Consider the following 27,502-nt stretch of genomic DNA (forward strand, 5'->3'; position numbering starts at 1 on the left):
GACTGTCTTTATCTATAGGTACAGAGAAAAATGCATTGCTTATATCAACTACAGTAAATATTCTAGCATCTGTTCTTAGGGAATTTAATAATGTATAAGGATCAGGAACACACGGTGCTCTCTGAACAACTGCATTATTAACTGCCTGTAAGTCTTGTACCAAGCGCCATCCTGTTGATGGAGCTTGTTTTTTAACTGGAAAAATGGGGGTGTTACCTGGTGAGTCCTCGCATTTTATTATCACCCCTGCAGTTATTAAATCCTTTATTACTGGTTTTATTCCTTCACGTGCATCATGTTTCAAAGGGTATTGTTTTACATTGGGCCTGTATTCTGTTTTTGCTCTAATTTAGACAGGTAATGTTCCTTTTATTAAACCCACATCAGTAGGGTCTTTTGACCATAACTTATCAGGGACTTCATTCAAAAACTGTTCCTCCTGTTCAGTAAGGAATATTTCTCATTGTTGTTTTGTATGTAAATGTTTCCCTTCCTGCACCGTCACTGTCCAAAATAATGGCTTCCTAGTTAATCCTGTGGATGCACTAGTTTCTGTATTCATTGTTGTTGCAAACCAGTCTGTGGCGTCTTTTCCCCTCTGCACTATTCTTCCTACATCCTGCCACTTGAGTTCTTTATCCTTGAATAAAGATATGTGTGGAGGTGACCACATTTTATAGAGCTTCCTAGTGTCTTCCTCTAACACTACTTCAGCAACTGACGTACTCTTCCCATCTGGATAAACATAAGTTACCATGACTTTTTTAGGGGTTACTTTAGTTAATGCTTCTTCATAAGTTTTATCTGGTCCAGGAGTATTTTTATACCACATGGTAATATGTAGATCATCTGGTGTCATCTGATCTTGTAGTTGAGTAATGACATTTCTTCCTTCTGTTAATAAAGCTGTCCCTACGTCTAGGGGTGGCTTATTCAGAACATCCAGTGAATAGTGGTAATAAGGTGGTCCCACTCCTTTTAACATAAAATAATCTCCTTGGTTGAGTTCTGCTTTTCTCTTTACTACAATATGTCCTTCTGAGGTTGGAATTAATGCTAACCCCAGATGTAGTAATCCATCTCGTCCCAATAGATTCACCGGACACTCAGGGGACATTAGAATAGATAGCTGACATGACTGTCCATTGGGATCTCTTATCCAAACTGGTTCAGACTCACAGACTTGTGTCAATTTCCCACTAGCTGACTTTTCTGTTATTTGCTGATCACTAAGTCTGGAATTTGGGATTGTTTCTCTACAGGTGGTCCTCCATGCTCCGGTATCACAAAGAAAAGTAATTTATTTTCCATTCAACATTAAGGTAACTTCAGGTTTTATGCTATCTAGGGAGAGAAGGTCCTAGATATTTAGGAGGATATCCTGCCCCTGTGTTTTTGTTTTTTTGTTTTCATCAGTGTCTGAGGTACTAGGAACAATTTCCCTTATTTTCTGTCCTAGTCATGCTGAATCCTTATTTCTCCTCTCAGGACAATCTCTTGCCAGTGTTGGACCACTTGTTTGCTGAGCATTGGATTATCTGCACGTTGTTGGACGTCACTGTACCCCTCCAATGGCATCGGCCATTTTGTACCCAGGACAGCCCGCTCCTACATATCCCATCGAGCATTGCGACTGATATGACTGGGCATCACAAGTCTGACGTCACAGGACGCTATATAGGAAGGCGCCCATTTTGAAAACTCGCCTTCTGCTAGGACCGGACTAGTGATCGAAGTGCGCCACTTCAAGAGGGGAGATCTTTGCAGAGTTCATTCATTCTCTCTCGTTGGACAACGACCAATTCCTAAATGAGGTTTCTGGAATAAAAAGCCAGAAATTTCACTTTGCCAATCGAAGACGTGAGTTGAACACATAACTGAGAACACGGAGTTTCAGAGAGACGGACCGCTATCGTGTTTCATTTCCAAGTCGACTTTGATGGTCAGATCATATTTTTCCTTTTTGTCAAGAAGATCAAAGGACGAAGACTGACCGCTTTCCCTGAAGTTAATTGTGGACGCACAATTAACTTACCCCCACTTTTCTTCGCTTGAATTCCCTCACTCAGGAAGAAGACGACACCAAGTAAAACCCATCTTTTATTTAATCTTTTATTTCTTTATTAGAAGGCCTGGGCAGGGTCAGAGGTTGTAGAAGTGATCAGAATCGCTGGTTAGGATCTCATGTGTTCTGAATAATATGTGCATGTAACCTTGCTTGTTGAAACTTTGATGTGTTATTTTGATATTGGGATCCGCCGCGGTCCTAGAGCTGTTTGTGTTTAATATCTGAACGCGGGTGCGTTGTAAGACTGGACTGTTAAAACGACCTCATGGTAAAATACTCCATTTCCCCTTTGTCTTCAATCTCACTGTGCTAGCTTGCCGCCAAAAGTTAGAATCCTTTGTGCTCAGGAGTTAGGGGGAAGTTTTATGATCAGAAGACCATAAGGACAGTCGGAGCTGCGCTCCCACCCCCACCACTCGCCACCACACCACCACTCATATTCTCATTTCCTTCGTCTGTTGTGCCATAAACTGCTGGTTGACTCAATACATACCCACTGCCGTTTGTTGATTTTTGTTTGCTTATTTAGATGTGTTACCCCTGTGTTTGTAGAATTTTGCATGTTGAGTAGGTGAAAATTAATAAATATTCACATAGATAAAGAGAGAGCGTTTTGTGTTCATTGTGTGCGAAAGTGATGTGTCAGTCAAAATAAGGTTAACATTCCACACGTTTCGGCGGAAACGGTCAATTAAACAGTGACATCTCCGGCAATAGTTATTAATTATTACGGAGTATTTAACGGTTGTAATTGTCAAAGGCGTTGAGCCACAATTACAACACTAGAAACATCTCTGGTCTCGATTCATAAATTAGGATTTTGGTTAAGAAGTTGATTTTGTCAGGTTATGATTTGTAATTATAATTATTGATCAAGATTAATCAATCACTAATCATAAACCTAACATCAGATGTCCTTCTTTTCCACAACACCAACACCCTGAGGTGTATTGTCTGTAATTTCCTCTGCTCACCCCTCCTTTCTGACCCCTGCTGTTTTGTCCTCTGCCTCTAAATCTTCCTCTTCCTCTGTTGTTTTAATAATAAATCTGTTCTTCTTCTTCTTCTTGCTGAAAAAAGGTGCTGGCTATCTTTTTCTGTTTTTTTATCCTTCATGACTTTTTCTGCATGGAGGGCATGATTTACATAATCTTCTAGATTTGCTGTGGGGAACCCTATAAAATGTCTCCTTACCCAGGTATTAATTGCATCCCTGGAACCAGCATGTAGTGCATTTTTTAACTGCTGTCGATAAGCTCCTTGCTCATCTTCATCTTCTTGTAAACCACTATGTATTTTAAACACTTGTGTCAGTCTAATTGTATATTTTTCAAAAGGCTCTTCCTCTTTTTGTTTCACTCTGGCTATTTCTGCGTAGTCAGCTCTGCGTCTGTATCTAACTGTAAGCCTATCGATTAATCCCCTCATTCTGTTTGTTCTGCTGTTAAAAAGAGTAAAATATTTTCTAAGGTTACACATAAAAAAACCATGTCATACCATGAACCTCCGTGACACGCTGTATCAACAGCCTCCAGCGTCTCAAAACAATAATAATAAAAAATAAACACAAATAAAACATACATGAGGTACAGCCATGGTGGGGATAGATTTATTCACCAAAGGGACTCATTTTAGTCCATCCAATCCTGTCAAACCTGATCAGATCTTTGGTACAAAACAAAAACTTTCCACCTGCTCTTTATTCCCCTTTCTTTTGTCCTGCTGTTCTACTTTACAAGTCCATCAAAAATTACTTCTTAGCCCTCTGACCTTTTCTGCTTTCCACAAAAACGTCCATTCTTATCTCCTGCATCACATCTCTCTCTTTTTAGTTACTTTTAACCAATAATCTACATCCTCATAACCTTCTTTGTCCATTTTTCTTAAATCACGTTTACTTTTAATGTACTTTTAATTATTGCATCCTATATATTAACACATTTTTTAGAGTTTAAACCACCATCATAATGATATGTGGTTATCCATTTATCTAAATATTTTTATTTTAATATTTTAATTTGATCCTGTGCTTCTATAAATTTCCAATCTTTACATTATTATTCATTTTAGTGTATTTAAATCACCCTTTTCCCATTTCTTTTATTTAAATTTGGTCCAGCATATAAATACCTAGGGTATTCTAAATACTGGATTATTCTGCTCAGTAGGGTGACAGAAAAATCTCCTTTTGTGGTAATTCTCACTTCAACTCTTTCGAGTGGAGAAATCTTGCCTTTGCTTCCACAAAAGTTAGTCACTTACAATCCTACTGTTTTTGGTATGAGGCAAACCTTGTGGTTTAAATCCTCCATTTATTTCTCACATGCACACATTTAAACGCGGAATTTTCTTAGTATTTTTGTTTAAAATACTTAAACGCGGACTCCGTTGTCCCCTAAACACGGAATTTCAGTATTACTTCTTAATACTTAAGAGGACTCCGCTGTCCTACTCGTACCTGTTAGGGCCTAGGATTCACAGGGTTTTATTTCACACAATGACCCCCAGTCATTCGTCACACTTTTTAAATCTAGATTCACTCACCACTTTGTCTTCTCCTCTCTCTCTCAGATTTCCGTCAGCCGTCAGACCCCAGCGGGCGGGCCGAGATCCAGTCCCGGAAAGGGTCTGTGTGTCTTCCTGATGAAGACAGCTGTGCGCACGGTCTTTACTGGTATCTACCAACCCGCTGGAATCAGGCGTAATTGGAATCCAGCTCTCGAAGGACCAAATTAATGTCAGGTTTAAACAACCTAAAATACTTATAACATCACAAAAAGAAGAGAAAGACAAAGAATTAGTTATTTTACTCGCTGCGAGGAGAACAGACAGAGATGTGCTTCAGTTACAAATCTCCTACCTCTCTGAAAACAATTTGTCCGTTCCTCTCTTTTTATTATCTTTGGGTGTCCCTAGTTACAATGAATGTCGCTCTCTAAGGATGGGAAAAACAGCTGCATCGTACACAGGTCATAAACACCATTATCTTGTAACAACACACTTCCACAGTCTCCCCCATCCTTAAAATCAGTTGTGTCATCTGTTCAGCGCAATCAGCCTTCATCTTTATGCCCTCCTCAACTGTGACTGCTTCCTCTCCAGCTCCACCTTTGATGTTTGCCTGCAGACAAACTCATCACATCCTTTACTCACACATACATCATAAAAGGTTATAAGATCAAATAGTCAAGTTAAAGAAAGGAAAAAATATAAGATAAATCTATATTCAATTATTCCAACAGTTTGGGCTGCCATATCATGGCATTCCCTCGGCCCAATACTTGTGCTAGATGGGCGCATCACTGCCAAGGACAACAGAACCATTCTTGAGGACCATGTGCATCCAATGGTTCAAACATTGTATCCTGAAGGCGGTGCCGTGTATCAGGATGACAATGCACCAATACACACAGCAAGACTGGTGAAAGATTGGTTTGATGAACATGAAAGTGAAGTTGAACATCTCCCATGTCCTGCACAGTCACCAGATCTAAATATTATTGAGCCACTATGGGGTGTTTTGGAGGAGCGAGTCAGGAAACGTTTCCTCCACCAGTATCACGTAGTGACCTGGCCACTATCCTGCAAGAAGAATGGCTTAAAATCCCTCTGACCACTGTGCAGGACTTGTATATGTCATTCCCAAGATGAATTGATGCTGTATTGGCTGCAAAAGGAGGTCCTACACCATACTAATAAATTATTGTGGTCTAAAACCAGGTGTTTCAGTTTCATTGTCCAACCCCTGTATGTACCTGACTGTTGTGAAGTGCCTTGAGACATGTGTTGTGAATTGGCACTATATAAATAAAACTGAATTGAATTGAATTATCTAGACCTCCCCCTTTTTAACACTAGTGGCTTTTATTCAACAGTAACTCGACAGGAAAGAGAGCGCTATGTGCAGGCTATTTTCTTTACAATTTCCTCAAGGATGATTACCTCAGTGATGTAAGACACGAGTCATAAATTACTCCCTGATATTTTCTTTAAGCTCCACAGGACAGCGACTGTTTTTTTTAAACCTGTTGAATTCAGAAACATTAACTCTTCTCCTAAACCATCCAAGGCTGAATCCATTGATCTGTTTCATCTCGACATACTTCAGCAGGATATTTCCAATGTATTAAAGGGAACATGTATCTGACTCATCTAGTGTCTGTTTAATGTGAGAAATACACCATTCAGCAGAAAATGATGCAGATGACAACATGTTGAGGAAGATGAGATAAAACTGTGCTTGTATTTGAAGCTGTTAATGGATTTGGACAAAGATCTCAATACGGAGAACGGACAGATCTTATTGGTTAAAGTCATCTGGTGTTCATTCTCATATCAGAGTGGAGGAGTTATAAACGACGCCCCTTTGGTTCCTCAATCCCAGCTGCATGTTTTGAAATCTCACATTGCCCTGTGATCTTGTTACATTGAGTTATATGACGTGAATAAAAGTCACTTTTAAAGAATTACTGAGAAAATAACTTTATTTTTTTTTTCACAGGTCATTGCACATTTTATCAATCAGATTTTGCATCTGCGTTATTCTTTAATTCTTGTAGGTATTAGTATATCTTTGTAGGTTTATTTTTTATTTCTGTCATTGAAAGGAATCACCAGGTTTCCTTATACAACAACACCAACGTCTAATGTGGAAAATCAGCTCAGACAAGCATCCTTAAAATCAGATGAGAAAAATAAATTTATAAAAATTGACTTTTAATTAATGCTCCTGCTGCTTTAGTCTGGGGTTGTGACTTAAGACTATATCTTAGCTGAAGATTTCTGATTGTTAGCCACAACCAAACCAAAGTCACTCAGATTGTCCATCTGTCTTACTGTGTCCTCAGAGCCCCACAAAGAAAATAAATTGTGTGCTAAGAGTTTCACTCAAGATTTGTAATAAAAGGAAAAGTATAAAATTACATATCTGTCCTGTTCTGAAGGTCTGAGTGAACCAGCTGAGGGTCCAAAGCTAAACATCAGCGCTTTTACTTCAGTGAGGAGTAAACAACATCCAGCTCAGGTGAAAACTCTGAAAACACAGACAGACAATTTAAACAAATAATAAAATAATTTTAGTTCAGCAGAATTCAGTTTGTACTTCATATAAAGGCTGTATTAAAACACAATGAGGTACTTTTCTGCACAGACCAACAGAACATACGGTCTGGTTCTGTTCATCTCCTCAGTTCTACAGATCTATCTGAACCTGGAAAACACAGGTTGCTGGTTTACCTTCCTGCTTCGATGCTCTGGCCTCATACAAGGTTATGTACAAGGTTTTATTTATTACTAGTTTGAGCATTGAAGCCTCAGCTGGTTTTCACAGCAAGCTGAGCTTCAGCAGAGAATCAGGTTCTGTTCATTTATAGATTTAGAAAAGTTTTACCTCTGTTCCTGTTTCCTCTGATCAACATCTGACTTTAACTGACATCTTCTGTCCTCACAGCTGAGTAGACTGCAGCTGGATCACTACCTGCAAATAAGAGGAGGCATATATCACTAGATACCACCACAGTAAGAATATTATATTAGCAATAATAATAAACTGAGTTATTAAGATTTATGATAAACAGGTTTTTTTTTCTGTTTTAACACCTCTGCGGCTAATGTCTAAATATAAGTCATGGAAAAACATCTGAAACTGAGCAGTGGAAACCAGAACTCGTCTCTTCTATCCGTGCAAACTGACCCATTTCACCACAAAGTAGAAAATAAACACGGCTTCAGAGTACGGATGGAAACAATGACCACAAAAGACCAAAACCACAGTGAGAAACTGGACCATAGTCAGTCTGGTGGCATCAGCAGGAGGAAGCTGCTGCTTTAGCTTCACATGAGAAAATACCTAATTAAATATTAAATAAATGAAAATCTAAATGCTGAGTTAATTCAATTTAAGCTTTATTACGGACTCTAAGTCCAATAAATACAAGAAAAACACACTCACAACAAACAATAATAAAAACAAACTAATTAAAAATCACATTAAAAAGAGATTTGTACCAGTGTCTCCACATCCTGGAGTGGTAACGAATGGGACTACATCTGATATCAACTACACACATAAAAACTTGTTTCACAGACTTATTCAATCGACGCTTGCAGCGTGTTTAATCCTACTAACATCTCACTTGCACTGGTCCATCTGGCCTCCTGAGAAGCACCAGTAAAGCGTCATTGCAGGGCGCCTGAAGCCTTTGCAAGCTTCCTTTTTAATAACTGAACCAGAGATGGGCGTACAGAGTTGTACAGAATGATTTAAACATTATTTTAACCTAATCTGTACAGGATTCAAACTTGCGGACTAGTGTATTTGCCTGAGCATATAATGTTCTACATTTTCTATTTATGTCTTCATCATCAGACAAATTCTCTTTAAATTTTTTCAGTCAGTCAGTCATTTTCTACAGTTTATTCCATAGTGGGTCGCGGGGTAGCTGGTGCCTATCTCCAGCAGTCTATGGGCGAGAGGTGGGGTACACCCTGGACAGGTAGCCAGTCCATCGCAGGGCAACACACAAACAACCACAAACACTCATTCACACACCCAATGGCAATTTAGAGAGACCAATTAACCTAACAGGCCTGTTTTTGGACTGTGGGAGGAAGCTGGAGTAACTGGTGAGAACCCACGCATGCATGGGGAGAACATGCAAACTCCATGCAGAAAGACCACCAGTCGGAAGTTGAACCCAGGACCTTCTTGCTGCAAGGCAACAGTACTACCACCGTGCAGCCCTGTATTGGTGTATCGCTGCATTGTCATATTGCAGGCCATAGCCTGAACAAACATTAAGCAACTGTTGCAGCCCTGCAGTGCTCCTACTGAAAATCACCAGGTCATCTGCATACATCAAATGGTTTAAAACAAGATTTCCAGCTGTGCGTCCAGTATTACAGGCCTTAAGTCTTGTTGACAGTTTATCCAGATACAAATGAAAAAGAATAGGGGATTTATAATCCCTTTGTCTGACCCCATTGCCAACCTTAAATGGTGCAGACACACCGTTTCCCCATTTGACCAGCATCACTTGCTGAGCATACCAATAAATTTAGATTCTTACAATAAAATTAGGTACACCCTATTGAATTAATTTCATAAACAGTTTTCTATGAAATTACTCGATCAAAGGCTTTGGAAGCATCCAAAAAGCACATAAAAACCAAGGAGCTTTGTGTCTTATATTTAGCAACAATTTCTTTAAGAGCATATATACACATATCTGTACCAGGCTTAGCATTAAAGTCAAAATGGCTATCTGAAGATACAACAAATTCTAAGATCTTGTTCAGCAGAATTATTTCAAAAATTTTAGACACAATACTGGCCAATGCTATTGGTCTGTAATTCTCCAAGCTGCCAATTTTCCCAGCTTTATCTTTAATAACAGGGCCTAACAAGACAGTTGGCATAGAGTCAGGGTAAAACCCATGTTTCAAAAGAGCTGTAAAGCAGATGGCGAGCAGAGGAGCTAACCTTCCACTTGCTAACTTTACGTGCTCAGCTGAGATACTATCTTCCCCAGTGGCTTTATGGACTTTATGACACAAAGTTGCATCTGAGCAATCAACTTCATTAACCCTATAAGAACGACTTTGTACACAATTAAATAGCCTCCTGTAATGTTGCCGCGTCAATTCTAAAATATCATCTGTGCCAGAGATACCTTCAACAACAGATGGCCCACAAACTTGAGAAACTTACACTAACACCGGGTGTTACCTGGTGATAAACACATTCAGTTTTTAAGGTGATGACTTTGTTTCTTTACACAAAACCCATAAGAAAAGTAAACTTAATTTTAGGTTTTTTCAGTCCATTTTAACTGGGGCAGTAGAAGTCTGATTGCCTTACAGTTTGATTTTGAAAGATGGACCCTTTCTGCTGACACAGTCATCAATGAATTCAACATTTCTTGATGAGGTGCTGAAATCTGCAATGATCTTTTGTTTTCTGATCATTGTATTTTATTGCTTATTGCTTTTTATTAAATTGTGGTTTTTATTTCCATTTGATCTGTTATTTACCTGTACAGCACTTTGGTTCCCCTCCTTGAACCACCACCTTAACATAGCGGAGGGTTTGAGCGCTCGAATGATCCTAGAGGCTATGTTGTCTGGGGCTTAAATGCCCCTGGTAGGGTCTCCCATTGCAAACAGGCTCTAGGTGACGGGTCAGACAAAGAGCAGTTCAATACACCTTCATGAGGTAAAAAACAAAAACGAGGCACATGACGTTGCCTGGTACGGCGGAGTCGGGGTCCCACCCTGGAGCTAGGCCTGGGGTCTGGACTTGTCAGAGAGCCCCTGGTGGCCGGGTTGCTCCTCGCGGGACCCGGCTGGGCCAAGCCCAAACGAGAGACGCGAGGCATCCCCCAGTGGGCCCACCACATGCAGGGCGAACCATGGGGGACCGGTGCAAAGAGGATCGGACAGCGGACGAAGGGGGAGACCTCGGTGGCCGGATCTCCAGATACTTAGTCTGGCTCTAGGGACGTGGAATGTCAGCTCGCTGGGGGAAGGAGCCGGAGCTTGTGCGGGAGGTCGGGAGATATTGACTAGAAATAGTCGGGCTCACCTACGGCGTGGTCTCTGGAACCCATCTCCTCAAGAGGGGCTGGAGTCTCTTCTACTCTGGAATGGCCCTTGGGGAAAGGGGATGTGTTTGCTTGTTGCCACCCAGCTCAGTTGTCTCGTGTTGAGGTTTACCCCAGTGGATGAGAGGGTCGCATCCCTGCACCTTTGGGTGCAGGGAACAGGCAGAGTGGTAGTGTGGAGTACCTGGCCTGCTTGGCGTCCTCGTCGTGGGAAACGACAGGGACATCCGGAGAGGCGTGATTGGGAGGAATGACCTCCTGGATCTGAATCAAGGGGGTGTTTCATTATAGGACTTCTGTTCTAGTCATGGATTGTCCATAATGAACACCATGTTCAAGCATAAGGGATCAGCATAAGCATCAGTGCACTTGGCACCAGGACACGCTAGGCAAGAGGTCGATGATCGACTTTGTTGTCGTGTCGTCAGACCTTCGGCTGCATGTTTTGGACACTCGGGTGAAGAAAGGGGCTGAGCTGTCCACTGATCACCACCTGGTGGTGAGTTGGATCCGCTGGAAGAAGAGAAAGCCGGACAGACTTGGCAGGCCCAAGCGCATAGTGAGGGTTTGCTGGGAACCTCTGGTGGAGCCCTCGGCAAGGGATGTATTCAACTCACACCTCTGGGAGAGCTTTGACCAGATTCCGGGGGATGTTGGAGACAGAGTCGGAGTGGACCATGTTCTCCGCATCTATTGTCGATGCTACCGCCCGTAACTGTGGCCGTAAGGTCTGTGGTGCCTGTCGCAGCGGCAATCCCCAAATCTGGTGGTGAACACTGGCAGTAAGGGATGCTGTCAAGCTGAAGAAGGAGTCCTATCGGCTGTGGTTGGCTTCTTGGACTCTTGAGGTGGCTGACGGGTACCTTGAGGCCAAGGGGCCATAACTTTTATGGACAGGATTTCTAGGCACAGCCAAGGGCCGGGGGGGTCTGGTTTGGCGACCATTTTGTCTCTTCTTTTTGCAGATGACGTGGTCCTGCTGGCCCCCTCTAGACAAGACCTACAGCATACGTTGGGGCGGTTTGCAGCTGAGTGTGAAGCGGCTGGGATGAAGATCAGCTCCTCTAAGTCCGAGGCCATGGTACTCGACTGGAAAAGGGTGGTTTGTCCTTTTCAGGTTGGAGGGGAGTCCCTGCCTCAAGTGGGGGAGTTCAAGTATCTTGGGGTCTGCCGCAGTAATGGGGACGCTGTGCTGGTCCGTTGTGGTGAAGAGAGAGCTGAGCTCTCGATTTACCGGTCGGTCTACGTTCCTACTGTCCTCTGTGACCATGAACTTTGGGTCATGACCGAAAGAACGAGATCCCGGATACAAGCGGCTGAAATGAGCTTCCTCCGTAGGGTGGCTGGGCACTCCCCTAGAGATAGGGTGAGGAGCTCAGCCATCCGGGAGGAGGTCGGAGTAGAGCCGCTGCTCCTCCACATCGAGAGGAGCCAGTTGAGGTGGCTCGGGCATCTATACCGGATGCCTCCTGGATGCCTTCCTCGGGAGGTGTTCCAGGCACGTCCCACCGGGAGGAGGCCCAGGACACGCTGGAGGGACTATGTCTCTCGGCTGGCCTGGGAACGCTTTGGGCTCCCCCCGGAGGAGCTGGAGGAGGTGTCTGGGGAGAGGGACGTCTGGGCGTTCCTGCTGAGTCTGCTGCCCTTGCGACCGGGTTCCGGATGAAGAGGAAGACGACGAGTACGAGCACTTTGGTTTGTAAAGCACTTCATAAATGATTAATTAATTTATGATGATGATGATGATTAGACAGCACTCAAGTTACCACACCATGCATTCTTAGAACCTTTACTAAATGGTAGATTTTAGGTCTCCTTTATGGTGCCTTTTCTTTTAATCTAAGAGATAAATAGACGTCACATGTAAAAAAATCATCTTAAAATGTCTTCTAATGTATGAGTAGCATAGCAGGCATATCTGGTTGTGTTTTAATTTGTTTTTGGACAGAAACTTTAACATTTACCCTGATTCTACTAGTTAGAACACAGTTCTAACTAGTAGTAAAAATAAATAGAAATAAGATGATCTCAAACTGCGTTTTTTTACCTCCTGGTTTTGACTTTTGTTTCTTGCTTTTAATGACAATCTGTCCATAATTAATATCCTCTGTTCTCACTGCAGAGTAGACGGCAGCAGGATCACTTTCTGACAATGAAAAGAAACAGTTTACTTTAATACATGATATACAGACATGTATAGAAATACATATAGAATCTATAACTGTCGTCATTAAATCACATTTAAATGTAGGATCTATATTAGATATCATATAAATAGATGGAATAGATCAACGAAAATACAGACAAGTTAGAAAGAGATCAGGTTAATTTACTAGAAAAATAATTATTATGTTTTACTTTTATCTTAATATTTTAAAGTGACAAATAGAAGGTTTGGATTGAAGTCTGAATATTGAGCAAAGGTCCAAAATTATAAAAATGTTTTAAGTGAATTCTGAAAAATTAAAACATATTTCGTATTAAAATATGTGTTGTACATGACAGGTTTGTAGAAAACAAACATAATCCAGACTAAAGGTAGCATTAAACTTCTACAATGTTCACATAAACACTAAATACTAAACAATAAAACCATTTTCCACTGATGGTGTTTCTATATTGTGTTCCAGTGCTGCTGTGGAAGGTGTGAATATTGGTTCATATTTAGCTGAAACCCTGAAGCAGGAAACCACAGAGCAGTTAGAGGCAGTTAACTGAACGATCACATGATGCTAAACCACAGTCCTGCAGAGACCAGCACTCACTGACATCTACTGAAACATACATCAGTGGAAACCTGATCAAACATTAGATCTGTGGTGTTAATCAGGACTGACCTGAATAAACACATCAACATGTAAATACAGAGAATAGTTAAAGGTATCAGGCTTAGATGCGGAGCCTCTAAAAAAACTATTCTGTATAACTGGATCAGTTTGTTCCAGTTCTTCAGCAAGATCAGGTTTGTACATAATTTCTGAATGTGAACATTTGCACCAGATCTGACATCATTTATTGAACAAAGATGAAGCGAAACTGCAGCTGAGAAGGAGGTCTGGGTTTCCTCCTGGACCTGTTACTCCTAAACGCTAAAGTATGACTCAATCCCAGATAAGGAGACAGCTGGAGGGAGAATCTGTGTTTGATAAACTAAGTACACCCTCTCTAGTATATGCTTGTAGAAACATCTTTAGCAGCATGAATTAACTGGAAAGTGATTTCTAATTTTGATTTATTTAGTTATTCCCCGTTTAAAAAGCAACAACTTGGAAATGTTCCTACTTTTAAACGTTCTGCTTTTGAACCGGCTCTATAAGAACATGATCATAGTCATGGAAGAACACATCCTGGTAATGTTAGGAAAAACAATATAAAATATATAAACTTACCTTTATTTAATTGTTGTTTCTTTAGATGATGCTGAGTTATCCTGACATCACTGTAGATGATTCTGTCCTCTCCAGCTTCATTTTCCTCACCTGGAAAAAACATTTTCCACTGATGGTATATAACAATAGACAAAATGGAAAAGCTACAGTATATTGTAATGATAAACTTTTGAAAAGTATATTCAAAATTATTGGGGAAAATAAACTTGTAAATTGTGAATCTCTTACTCTCAAATTTCCTGTGAATTCTTGGCTTCACCAGTAGAACCAGTAGAACCAGTAGCAGAAGTAGAACCACTGCACTGATGGATGCAAGAGATGGCAACACATCATTAAATGACATGGGAGGAGATCCGGATGTTTTAGGGGAAGGGGTGGTTGTTTTCTCTAAAATAAAAATACTTATTAAATATTTGTCAAACATATATTAGGACTCAGATACCTGAACGTTTTTACCTCCTGACCTGAGACAGAGATCCAGCTGGATGGAGACTCTCCATGACCCCTGATGTTACACTTGTAGAGACCTTCATCAGAGCTGGTCACATGGTGGAGGGTCATGTGACCTGCAGGCTCAGTCCTGATGAGGGAGCCATCTTTAATGAAAGCAGCTGGGAGGTTGGAGGGAGTCTTTGTTTGACAGCTCAGAGTGACGTCATCTCCCTCCATCACAGGGAGGACAGGACTCTGCAGGATCACTGATCCACCTCAACACAGAGACAAACTACAGCATTTCATCCATTTCCACACAGCTTCATCAACACTAACTCCACAGTCTGATCTTACCAGAGACAGTGAGCTGGATGCTGCTGCTGGCTGCTCCCTCTCTGGACTCACACCAGTACACTCCAGTTTCATGTTTGTAGAGGCTGTTGATGTTACAGGAGGAACCAGCTGGTTCTCCCCATCCATCTTTACACTCAGACTGACGTTTGGTTGTGTTTCTCCTCACAGTCCATCCAGCAGAGATGTTGTCCTCCTCACAGCTCAGAGACACAGATTCTCCTTGAAAGAACTGAGATCTGCTGGGACTCACAGTCAGACCAGCTGGGAGGACTGGAATGTAAAATCTGCTTATGAGTTATTTATCTTTGTTGACAATAATAAAATAATGACACAGTGTAATCAGTTATCCAACAACTGCAACATTAATACATTAAGTCATTCTGACTTATATTTGAAAAGTTTTAATAGGGATAGAAGTTTACCAACCTTTATCAGTTACGCAGCAAACCAGTGAAGTCAGACCTAAAAATAAATTACTTTTATTGGTTATTTTATGTTAAATAATTCAATTAAGCCCATATCTATCTATCTATCTATCTATCTATCTATCTATCTATCTATCTATCTATCTATCTATCTATCTATCTATCTATCTATCTATCTATCCATCTATCTATGTATCTATCTATCTATCTATCTATCTATCTATCTATCTATCTATCTATCTATCTATCTATCTATCTATCTATCTATCTATCTATCTATCTATCTATCTATCTATCTATCTATCTATCTATCTATCTATCTATCTATCCATCCATCCATCCATCCATCCATCCATCCATCCATCCATCCATCCCTCCCTCCCTCCCTCCCTCCCTCCCTCCCTCCCTCCCTCCCTCCATCCATCCATCCATCCATCCATCCATCCATCCATCCATCCATCCATCCATCCATCCATCCATCCATCCATCCATCCATCTATCTATCTATCTATCTATCTATCTATCTATCTATCTATCTATCTATCTATCTATCTATCTATCTATCTATCTATCTATCTATCTATCTATCTATACATAGTCATTTTCATAAAATTTGAATATTCTTAATCACTATATATAACTATGTTAAACACATTATATATATTAAATTGTACACTGACTGATGTTTTCAAGACTTTATTTTTGTTAATTATGATGATTTTCTTCTTACAGCTTTTGAAAACATGACAATTAAGATTGTTATTTTCAAAAGGTACTTTTAATCTGTCAAACGACGCTTAGCAGGATGCATATTCTATATTATAAAAATGACTGTGTAGATAGAGTATGTATATATTTATGTATGTATTATATATTCTGATTAGTTTTTTAGCTTTTATCAGAGTATTAAATAATCTTTAACTACACAAAGAGACAGGTTCTGTACTTACAAAGCAGATACTGAAGTGATGTTTCCATCATTGCGCCCCTTACTGATTTCACCACTGCTCACTGTTTGCTAAGTAAGCTGCTGCTAAATAAAGACCGCCCTCTTCCTTTAAACATTGTGTGTGTGTGTGTGTGTGTGTGTGTGTGTGTGTGTGTTCCTGTCTTGGCATCACAGTGAGAACCATTTTCCCGATTTCACCATCAAATTGAGGACCGTTTGTACCAAAGTGAGGACATTTTGCTGGTCCTCACGACCTATTTTGCTAACGGTTAGGTTTAGGACTAAGATGTGAATTGACTTTAGGTTCAGGTTAAGGTTAGGTAAGCACTGGTAATGGTTAGGTTTAGGGTTATTGTCAGGGTTAGGGCATAGAAAGGGTTGAAAATGACTGAAAATCAATGGAAGTCAATAGGAGTCAACACATGGTCCTCACTACATATAGCAAAACAAGAGTGTGTGTGTGTGTGTGTTTATGGCTAACAATAATGAACAAAATAAAAAATGTTGTGTAAGATCATATGTCTTTAACTGAAATACACGCCAACCCGCAGTTACCGCCTCATATCATGCTAGCTTGAAAGGGCAGAGAAACTAGACCCAAACCTTCAGAGACCTTGTAGAGAAGTTTAGCAGCAACAAGGTCAGTAATACCATAAGGCAGCGGTGTCCAAACTTTTTGCCATGAGGGCCAAAATCATCAACTTAAAAAAATATTTTTATTAAAAGTTTTTTAAAAAATTATTTTTGTGCCTTTTTTATTTAACCTGCTCAAAAATAAATTAAACGTGCAAAACAGTCAGACTTTTGTGTAAGAGGGATCTGTATATCATGGTAGTCCTAAAACATTTAAAGGGTTTGTCACAACTGTTGTTGAAAGACAGCTTCTGTTCATTCATTCGTTCATTCATTCATTCGTTCATTCATTCATTCATTCATTTATTCATTAGTTCATTCATTCGTTCATTCATTCATTCATTCATTCGTTCATTCATTTATTCATTAGTTCATTCATTCGTTCATTCATTCGTTCATTCATTCGTTCATTCATTCATTCATTCGTTCGTTCATTCATTCATTCATTCGTTCATTCATTAATTCATTCGTTCATTCATTCGTTCATTCATTCATTTGTTCATTCATTCATTCGTTCATTCATTCATTCATTTATTCATTAGTTCATTCATTCGTTCATTCATTCGTTCATTCATTCGTTCATTCATTCATTCATTCGTTCGTTCATTCATTCATTCATTCGTTCATTCATTAATTCATTTGTTCATTCATTCGTTCATTCATTCATTCATTTGTTCATTCATTCGTTCATTCATTCATTCGTTCATTCATTCATTAGTTCATTCATTCATTCGTTCATTCATTCATTCATTTATTCATTCGTTCATTCATTCGTTCATTCATTCGTTCATTCATTCATTCATTCATTCATTCGTTCATTCATTCATTCATTCATTCGTTCATTCATTCATTCATTCGTTCATTCATTCGTTCATTCATTCATTTGTTCGTTCATTTATTCGTTCATTCATTCATTCATTCGTTCATTCATTCGTTCATTCATTCATTTATTCATTCATTTATTCATTCATTCATTCATTTATTCATTCATTTATTCATTCATTCATTCGTTCATTCATTCGTTCATTCATTCGTTCATTCATTCGTTCATTCATTCATTCATTCGTTCATTCGTTCATTCATTCATTCGTTCATTCATTCATTCATTCATTCATTTTCTACTGCTTATTCCATAGTGGGTCACAAGGGAGCTGGTGCCTATCCCCAGCAGTCTAGGGGCAAGAAGCAGGGTCCACCCTGGACAGGTTGCCAATCCATCGCAGGGCAACACAGAGACATACAGGACGAATAACCGTGCACTCACTCATTCACATCTGAGGGCAATGGAGAGAGACCAGTTAACCTAACAGGCATGTCTTTGGTCTGTGGGAGGAACCAACTGCCGGTGCAGCCTCTGTTTTGGACTAGAATTATTCTATTTTTTTGTCTAAGCTAAGTAAAAAGAATGGTACATGGGTCATTCTTTCTTCTAACGTGCTTGCTTTATTAATCAATGGGGACGGGGAGTTGCTGGATGTTTGTGGTTCTATTACCTACAAAAGCTTCAGTTAGGAAACCTGTTTGTGTTCACACACCAGGAGGAGATCAGAGGAAGTTTAGTTCAGGTAGAAAAACTGAAATAAACCCAAACTATATCCTGGTCTCAGGTTACTGGGTTTTATCCCAATTTTAAAAGAAGTCTCAATTGATCAGGATCAGAACCCATTTGTTCTCCATTGCTCCTCACAATGACAGAACCAGTCAGAAATCCTGAGTTATGGTTTTCATTTTGGGTCCATCTGTGCTAAAACCCAGGGATCGGTTCTGTCTGAAGCTCAGTGTGGATGTTTGCTTTGGACTGATTCCAGATCAGATAGAACCATCTTCAACATGTCTGTTTCTGATCAAACTGGTTTCAGTTCTCTGGGAAGCTACAAGCAGCGGCCTGGGACTAAAAACCGGTCCTAGACTCTCTCCAAGCCCGGCCCACCTGGATGTGTACCATCACGTTCTGACTCTGTAGTCCTGATATCTGCTCATCTTACATTATTAAACATGTTGATGCCTGTACGAAAGAAGCTTCTGCACAACCCTCAGCATGTTGCTCCTCTCCTTCATTCACCTTCTGAAAGGTCCAGTTTCATCTGTTCTGGTCCAAGAGAAACAACAATAAATCCAGTCTGATGTTCTCCAAACTGTGGACCTCATTCATCACTGGACAGTCATTTTATGTTGATTTCAAACTACAGTAAAACACTGAAAACCCAGTTCCTTGGTCCTTAAAGGAGACATCTAGCCTCCCCTGCAGGATCATCTTCACTGCTTGACTTTCTGCAACACCACCAGCAGAGGGCAGCACCACATCTCCTCTAGCTCTCTGTTAGTTGGATCACTTCCTCCACCACAGGTGATTCATCAGGTTACTGAAGCCCTTCAGACCTCCTCCACAGAACCAGGGATTCTCCATCTCTTCTTCCTCACAACATTATGGGAAAGTTCAGCTGAAGATGGAACAAAAATGTATTTGGTCTGAAATAATGACTATTTTATTCTGCTATAACTGAGCTCAGTGTTCCTCCAGATTATAAATGTTGGACCTAAAGCCCAGGACACAGTGTGAAGTTTAAATAATCCCACAGGACTTCAACACATCCCTCTGTGTGAGTTTAATATAAATCTAGAGAAATAACTCCTGTTCCAACAGAGAATACCAGACTGCATGATCATTACTGCAGCAGTCTGGGATCAGAACGGTCCAACAGAGATCCCAGTCAAACAATAAATGGATGTTGTGATTATGAATCTGAGATTATTTAATATTAATATTTTATCAAATAATATTTGGGTCTGTTAAGGGTTGTCCTATGAATACCAGCCCAGTAAGGCGATGGTATTAGGACAAAATAGAAAGATGTGAGACGAGCTCTGACATTATTGAACAGCATAAACTCTGCACATATATGGAATAAATTCACACAATTTCTTAAAATACAAGAATTTATTAACAAAAATAAGTCAACTCAAAGTCAAACATATTTCAATCAACAAACTCTTTACTTTGCTAAAACAATCCAACTAAACTACCAAGCAGAATTAAAGAATAATGAAGATTAATGGACTATGTACAATATAAACAAGTTGATTAAAGATTATTAGAAATCATGACCAAAAGAGTGATGCAACATTACCATGCAATGTTTATGTTTGAGAACCAAGGATTATCTTGAAGAATCTGGAAGTGAAGTTAAGTTAGTCTTGGAACCAACTTAGGAAATAATCAGCAAACGTTTAGACAACCATTCACAATGTAAGATCAGATTAAATATTATTTTAATAAAATAATGTTTTAAATAATGATCTGCTGAATAAAACCAACCTTCTGGATGACCATTTCACAACGGTGTTTAATTAGCTGCCTTCATTTATGAAAATAATATTTAAAGAATTATTAAGGGAATATTTGGGAAAAGAGCCAAATCTTTCTGGAGAAATGGGGCTTAATGGTGTTTACTTACTTACCAAATTTAGTAAAATGATGATTAGGGACACATTATTTACTGGATTGAAACCTAAACCTTTCTGGGTAAATATTATTTAGCACCAGAAACAAACACATACCTTTAAAATACCAGGATTAATAAAAGGGTTAAAATGCATAAGCGCGGACGGCGCATTATGATCAATCTTCTGTTTAATATCACCCTTTAAATAAAGTAAGTTTGTCTTAACTTTAAAAACATACAAAGAACAAAACCTGAGCTCGTGTGCTGCAGATATTCTGCTAGCACCAAGATAGCTGAGTTCAACACAAACAAAACTTCATAAAATGAAAAACGTTTAGGTCATTTCTATCTAAATCACTTCTCTATTATTCTGCCCAAACACTTAACCTCATGAACTGTGGTGAGGAACGTTGTCCAAGCGACGATGAAGTTTGAAGAAGGTATCCATAGTGAACAAAGGGTTAGCTTCCTGCTAACCTCCAGCTGTGGATGTAGAACGGCTCGTTGTGTCCGCCAACCGCACGTTACCGTTACCATGGTGACGGGGTCTCTGCTGTCTTCCTTCCAGACTGGGAGACGCTCCGCTTGGCTTCATAGAGACCGCGTCTCTGTAGGGAACTTCTCTGGGACAATTTGCTTCACAGGCCTCAGAGAGAAAGTAAGCAATTCTTACACCTTAATTTCCTCGTTCATAAATGAAAATACCGGATACACAGACAGTATTTCATTCGAACTTATCTTTGCATATGATCGATGATCGTATGACAAACTTGGATCCAGTTGAAGAGTTTATGTCTTTTTTGCCAGCAAAGAGACATCAGCACGCTTGTCTCCCCTATCCGGTCCCTTTTGAAGGCCGTGTGGAAGAGGGCGGATGTAGCAACAGCTGTGCTTTTATTCGGGATAACTGCACAGGAAGTCCCCGCAGTTATCCCGTTTCCTTGCTGTGCCGGAAGAAAGTTAATGCACTTTATTTTGAAAAGTTCCAGAAGAGTTCGTACCGGAGTTTAATGTTGAAATCCATGGCTGTGGGTCCCAACAGGATCAGATGCTGAAAACAGGGAGAGGCTGAGGGTGAGGAGAAAGCTGGAAGACGGCAATAAAAGGACAGAAATCAGAAAATGTGTTTTAGAAGCTGAAGTGAAAGAAAACCACAGCTTCTGTTACTGTCTTTGTGTTTCTACCGACAACAACCAATGTTACTGGTGGTACAATGTTACACATCCATCACATGTTATTCAGATTTGAAGAAAAGGAACCAAGCTGAAACGACTCAGTTTTAGGGACAGAAAAGGGCGAGTCAAGTCAAGTTTATTTATAAAGCGCTTTTCAGCAACAAGGCATCAAAGCGCTGTACACAAGAAAAACATTACAATGATACAGAAAATCAAACAACAGAGGTAATTAAAAAAAATTAAGAGAATAGAATGATGGATAAGAAAGCAAAAGGAAAATTGGACTGAAAACGTAACCAATAATGTTTAGATGGGACAGTCAAAGGCCACTCTAAACAAATACGTTTTTAATCTTGATTTAAAGCAACTTAGGGTTTCGGCGCTTTTACAGTTTTCTGTCAGTTTATTCCAGATTACTGGAGCATAAGAACTAAAAGCTGCTTCTCCATGTTTGGTTCTGGTTCTGGTTCTGCAGAGTAGATTTGCGCCAGAAGACCTGAGAGGTCTGGGTGGTTGATCTGCTGACAACAAGTCTGTAATGTATTTTGGTGCTAAGCCATTCAGTGATTTATAGACTAACAGAAGTATTTTAAAGTCTATTCTCTGAGCTACAGGGAGCCAGTGTAAGGACTTTAGAACCGGGCCGATGTGCTCCACTTTCTTAGTTCTAGTGAGGACGCGGGCAGCAGCGTTCTGGATCAACTGCAGCTGTCTGATCCACTTTTTAGGCTGACCTGTGAAGACACTGTTGCAGTAATCAATTCTACTAAAGATGAACGCATGAATTAGTTTTTCAAGGTCCTGCTGAGACATTAGTCCTTTAATCCTGGAGATGTTCTTTAGGTGATAGAAGGCCGACCTTGTTACTGTCTTCATGTTCCTCTGAAGGTTCAGGTCTGAGTCCATCACTACACCCAGGTTTCCAGCCTGACTGGTGGTTTCTAGCTCTATTAACTGAAGCTGTGTGCTAACTTTTAAACGCTCTTCCTTTGGTCCAAAGATTATTACTTCAGTTTTGTTTTGATTAAGCTGAAGTAAATTTAGGCCTATCCAAGCATTGATTTCTTCTAAGCATTTACACAGCGCTTGAATGGGTTCATGGTCGCCTGGTGACATCGTAACGTATAGCTGTGTGTCGTCTGCATAGTTATGATAACTTACCTTGTTGTTTATTAAAATCTGAGTTAGGGGGAGCATGTAGATATTGAATAGGAGGGGCCCTAAGATGGATCCTTGGGGAACGCCACATGCAAGTGTCAGCATGTCTATCAATCACATGTCCTCCTTGTAGGAACATGTCCTCTGTCCTCTCTCATATTCCGGAAACAGACTGTAATGGCTATTTGTCCAAAGCCTTTCACAAAACAAATCAAATGGCCATTCTGGCACCATCAGGAATTAGGCTTTACGCAGGTCAAAAAAAAAAAATCAATATCCATACTAAGGGATGTGTTTCAGTTGGTTTTTCACCATTGTCGGCAACCAGACAGACAGCCATGACCATCTGCAGCCTCTCCTCACCCTGGAAAAAAAAGACGTATACCCCATGGTGCCCTCTCAGACCCATCCCATCTGGTCTATTTATGCAAATTAGCACCTGACGGCCCAAAACAAAACTAAACATTAACCCAATTTAACATTAAACAAAACATAATAACAATAATAAGATAAAATAAGAATTCTAAGGCTAAAGAAAATTAAACTGCAATTAAAGCTGCAAGCAGCACAGAAGGCCCTCGCAGCAAATTGCAGCTTGGCCTGTGCAGTGACCACTGGAGCCTGGCATCGCCTCCTATACGCCACCGACAAGGCCGCTGTTCAATTCCACACGTCGCCACTAGGTAGCATTGTAAGCGCCATTTCATACGATCTTTGAGAAAGATCAACCATATTTATTTTGGAGTGAATTGGACCATGAATGTGCAATTTAGAGCCAAACGTATGGCCATGGTGTGACATCTGAATTCGCCACGCCGCCACAGCCACACCCTCCAGCCAAACCAGTCAGTACTGGAGACTATGTTAGACCATCATGTTTTCTGTCACTGGGTACAGTTTCACATTGATTAGGTGAAGGACACCAAATATGGACCATCAAAAGGAAAACATGACACATCCTGTTCTCAGGGGGCAGGGCTTTGATGATGTCATGCCACGGCCATACGTTTGCCTCTAAATTACACATGCATGGTCCGATTCATTCCAAACTGAATACGGTTGATCTTTGTCAGCCCCCAAACAGCTCTATTGGATCACATTGGAATTTGAATCAATGGCGCCCCCTAGGACATTTCAAGTGTTATATCTCCCTCATACATCATCTGATCCACTTCAAATGTAGTATACATAATCAGGGATCAATGCTGAACATGTTGCCACAGTCAATTGATGACATAATTTCAGGCCCGCCCACTAATAAACAACTGAGTGCAGATACCATCTGGAAGGTCTGATTTCCCCCAAATTTTGAATGCTTTTCGCCAGACCACAACTCTGCATGACCAAAGATCATATGACATGTCGCTCACAGTGCCACCTAGTGGCAACATGTGGAATCGAAAGGCGGCCTCGTTGGTGGTGTGTAGGCGTCGATGTCAGGCTCCTGCGGTTGCTGGAGCCTTCAATGCTGCTTGCAGCTTTAATTTATTCAGACCTGGTGTAATGATTTTAATGATTTTAAGTAAAGTCTTCTTTCCAGATTAGCTGAACTTGCTGTTAAGAAAAGAGCTGAAGTAAATAACCCTGAACAGTATTCAACAGGAGCATCCAGCAGCACGCAATGAAAACCAGAGAGTATAAATACAGAGGTGGTGTGGGAAACCCCCTCCTTGAACCGTCACCTTAACGTGGTGGAGGGGTTTGAGTGCTCAAATGATCCTAGAGGATATGTTGTCTGACCCTAAATGCTCCTGGTAGGGTCTCCCATATCAAACAGGCTCTGGGTAAAAGGTCAGACAAAGAGCGGTTCAAAAGCCTTCACAAGGATAAGTCTAACGAGGCACGTGACGTCGCCCGAGGCCCCGACCCTGGAGCCAGGCCTGAGGTCGGGACTTGTTGGCAAGCATCTTGTGGCCGGGTTACTCTTCACGGGGCCCAGCCAGGCCAAGCTTGAACGAGAGACGCAAGGCCATCCCCCAGTGGGCCCACCACCTGCAGGGGGAACCATGAGGGACCGGTGCAAAGAGGAATGGGCGCGGTTGAAGAAGGAGACCTCTGCGAACTGATCTCCAGATGGTTAAACTGGCTCTAGGGACATGGAATGTCACCTCACTGGGGTGCAAGGAGCCTGATTGTGAGATATCAGTTAGAAATAGGGCTCAACTCCACACACAGTGTGGGTTCTGGAACCCAGTTCCTTGAGAGAGATTGGACTCTTTTACTCTGGAGTGGCTTGTGGGGAGAGGTGGCAGGATGGGTTGGGTTGGGGTTGCTTGTTGCCCCCCAGCTCAGCCATCACATGTTAGGCTTTTCCCAGTGGATGTAAGGGTTGTTGTTACACTACCTAACAGGGTGGCACAGAGTGTAACACAAAAAGAAAAATAACTGTTAACCAAGGAGAGGATATCCGTAGAAAAATAATTATTTATTATACATTTAAAGGTAAGCCAACAGGAATCAAAGATGAAAACAATCAGGTAAGCTTTAAGCTTCAGGGTCTCCCAGGCCAAAAAACCCACAAATCAAACACCCCTTCTAACTAAAAGAGAACTCTCAATACCTGGAAACCAAAAGATACAAATTCTGAGCTCCCTGTCTAACCACAAAATAGGAGAAAAATGGCTTGAACAAAAATGGCAAAGAACCCCTACCAGCGCCCTCTCTAAGCAAACACTTGCATTTTAGTTTTAGAAAAGAACTCACAGAACACATCAAGCAGTACAGAGAAAGTACAGAGAGTACAGTACAGGAGAGGTGAAGGAGCGGAGGGGCGCATTTTCAGTGCCGTGCTTCGGTTATTGATCATTTCACATGGCTTAACAGCTGTTACATACAGAAATGGTCGATTAAAAATTATTGTCCCACAGTCGCTTTAATTGTTGTGCCCCTGTGCGCTGCATATAGGGTGTTGTAGAAAAATGTGTTTTTACCAAGACAGAGACCGATGACTGTCACTCAGAATCAGCTTTATTAGAATCTTGCAAGAGAGAAGGGTTTTTACAGCATTGGAGATGTGCTCAGTAGTGCTGCCAAATCATTCTGCCCAGACAAAGTAAAGGTTCTCCTTATAAACTACAACAGTTTTCAAGGTAGCTCTCATGAGATCCAGAGAGAGAGACCTGTTGTCCTAGACATAATCTTAACAGTGTGGCGTACATATTATCTCACACAGCTGCAAGCAGAAGGCTGAGAAACCATTACTCTAAGACTAAACAGAGAAGAATGGAACAACACTGAGGGGTTCTAATACTTTTGTCAGTTCATGTAGAGAATCAAAGAGCAAATCGAGCAAGGCACTAAAATTTCCATAACAAGGGCATACCCACATTTTGCACCACTGCCTGCACTCTGTCAGCTTCTGTGCAGTGTGCATGGCTGCGGCATCTTCTCACAGCAAGCAGGGGCATGTGAAGCTGCAAGGCGCACAAATTTACCAATTCCCCAAACACACGTGATATGATAGATAATGGTAAACTGCTTTTGCGGTGCAGATGACTTTTAATTTTGTTCTTTTTTTAAGTGCTCGTGCTGCCAAAAACCGCCACTGGGTCTGATAGGAAGGAATAGCCTCCTTGATCTGAACCCATAGTGGTGTTTCGTTATTGGACTTCTGTGCCAGTCACGAATTGTTCATAACGAACACCATGTTCAAGCATAAGGGTGTTCATTTGTGCACTTGGCATCAGGACACCCTAGGCAGGAGGTCAATGATTGACTTTGTAGAGCTGTCTTCAGACCTTCGACCGCATGTCTTGGACACTTGGGCGATGAGAGGGCCTGAGCTGTCCACTGATCACCACCTGGTGGTGAGTTGAATCCACTCAAAGAGGAGGAAACTGCGACATCTTTGGACTTTGTTGTGGTTTTATGTTTTGACTTTAGTTTGGTTTTGTAGTCATGGCTGTTTGTTTATTTCCTGCCTGCCATAGTGTGTGTTGTTTTCTCTCCCTTCGCTCCTAGTTCTTTTATGGTTGCTTTCCCATTTCTTGGTATGGTATTATTATTATTATTATTATTATTATTATTATTATTATTATAGTTCTTTGTCTCCCTGGATTCTCTGGTTTAGTTTCTCATTTAGTATCTCGTTGTTTTATTATGTTAGGTACTTGTTCTCTTTTCAAGTTTAGTGCCTTGGTTTAGTTTCTATAGTTCCAGCCTCCCTTATTGGTTAGCTTTAGTTATTGTTTACTTTTGGTTTGCACATATTCTAGTTTCTCTGTTTACTTTAGTTCTAGGTTGTTATGTTTCTCTGGTTATTTATCTTTGTCCATAGCTTCATTTACATCTGGTTCCCTGATTCTTGTTCATTCAGTTCTTTGTTTATAGTTTTGTTTTTGTAGTCATGTTCCCCTGGAGTTATGTTATAGTCTAGATATCGTGTTTCATTTTGTTTTATAGCCTTGTCCTCTTAGCTACCATTCATATTTCCTCAGTTCTCTGCAGCCTCACTTACAGGGCACCCAGCATGTAGCTCATACAAACATGGCTAAGTAAGCACAGATTTTACCATCAAAGAGAATGCATCAAAGTAAGTGCATATTTAAACACATGCATACAGAACTTGGGTAGAAAATTCAGGTTCGCTCCCAAGTTTCAAGGGAAATACCCCCTACTCTATAATACTTCATATATACTTAATATTATCATTCAATCTACTTTGGAAAGCTTTCTTCTTGAGTATCTTCTTTCAGCAACTTCCACTAGGGGGCACCACAGCAGATCCTCCATCCTCTCCTATCTACCATCCTCCTCTGTCTGTATCTCCTCATTCTCTACATCCATGAACCTTCTCTGTGGTCTTCCTCTGTTCCTCCTCCTTAACTCCTCCATGTTCAACATCCTTTGTCCAAAGTTACTTCATATGTAGGAAATA

At 40.7% G+C, this 27,502-nt stretch overlaps 1 protein-coding gene and 1 long non-coding RNA gene across 2 annotated transcripts; both read right to left on the reverse strand.

Moving 5' to 3' along the window:
• Positions 1–6,632: 6,632 nt before the first annotated feature.
• LOC124880651 lies at positions 6,633–14,436 on the reverse strand. The gene is made up of 4 exons (XR_007041411.1): positions 14,286–14,436; positions 14,058–14,147; positions 7,458–7,544; positions 6,633–7,100 (listed from the first exon to the last, which is right to left on the reverse strand). It is a non-coding gene; the product is annotated as an uncharacterized LOC124880651 (long non-coding RNA).
• A 26-nt stretch (positions 14,437–14,462) lies between these two features.
• Positions 14,463–27,459, reverse strand: LOC124881018 (Fc receptor-like protein 5). Its single transcript, XM_047386502.1, has 3 exons — positions 27,372–27,459; positions 14,844–15,113; positions 14,463–14,764 (listed from the first exon to the last, which is right to left on the reverse strand). The coding sequence occupies exons 1-3, from the start codon at positions 27,457–27,459 to the stop codon at positions 14,463–14,465; spliced, it is 660 nt and encodes a 219-aa protein (XP_047242458.1).
• Between the last annotated feature and the right edge of the window lie 43 nt (positions 27,460–27,502).

This window comes from Girardinichthys multiradiatus, chromosome 14 (genome assembly GCF_021462225.1).
Source record: "Girardinichthys multiradiatus isolate DD_20200921_A chromosome 14, DD_fGirMul_XY1, whole genome shotgun sequence".
In the NCBI taxonomy this organism is placed as follows: domain Eukaryota; kingdom Metazoa; phylum Chordata; class Actinopteri; order Cyprinodontiformes; family Goodeidae; genus Girardinichthys; species Girardinichthys multiradiatus.

What these genes read in the sequence shown, in the direction of transcription:
- LOC124881018 (XM_047386502.1), bottom strand. Translation starts at nt 27,459, where the DNA reads ATGGAGGAGTTAAGGAGGAGGAACAGAGGAAGACCACAGAGAAGGTTC. An exon ending in GATACAGACAGAGGAGGATG is followed by an intron (nt 15,114 to 27,371) that starts GTAGATAGGAGA and finishes TTTACATTCCAG; the next exon opens with TCCTCCCAGCTGGTCTGACT. An exon ending in CATCCAGCTCACTGTCTCTG is followed by an intron (nt 14,765 to 14,843) that starts GTAAGATCAGAC and finishes CTCTGTGTTGAG; the next exon opens with GTGGATCAGTGATCCTGCAG.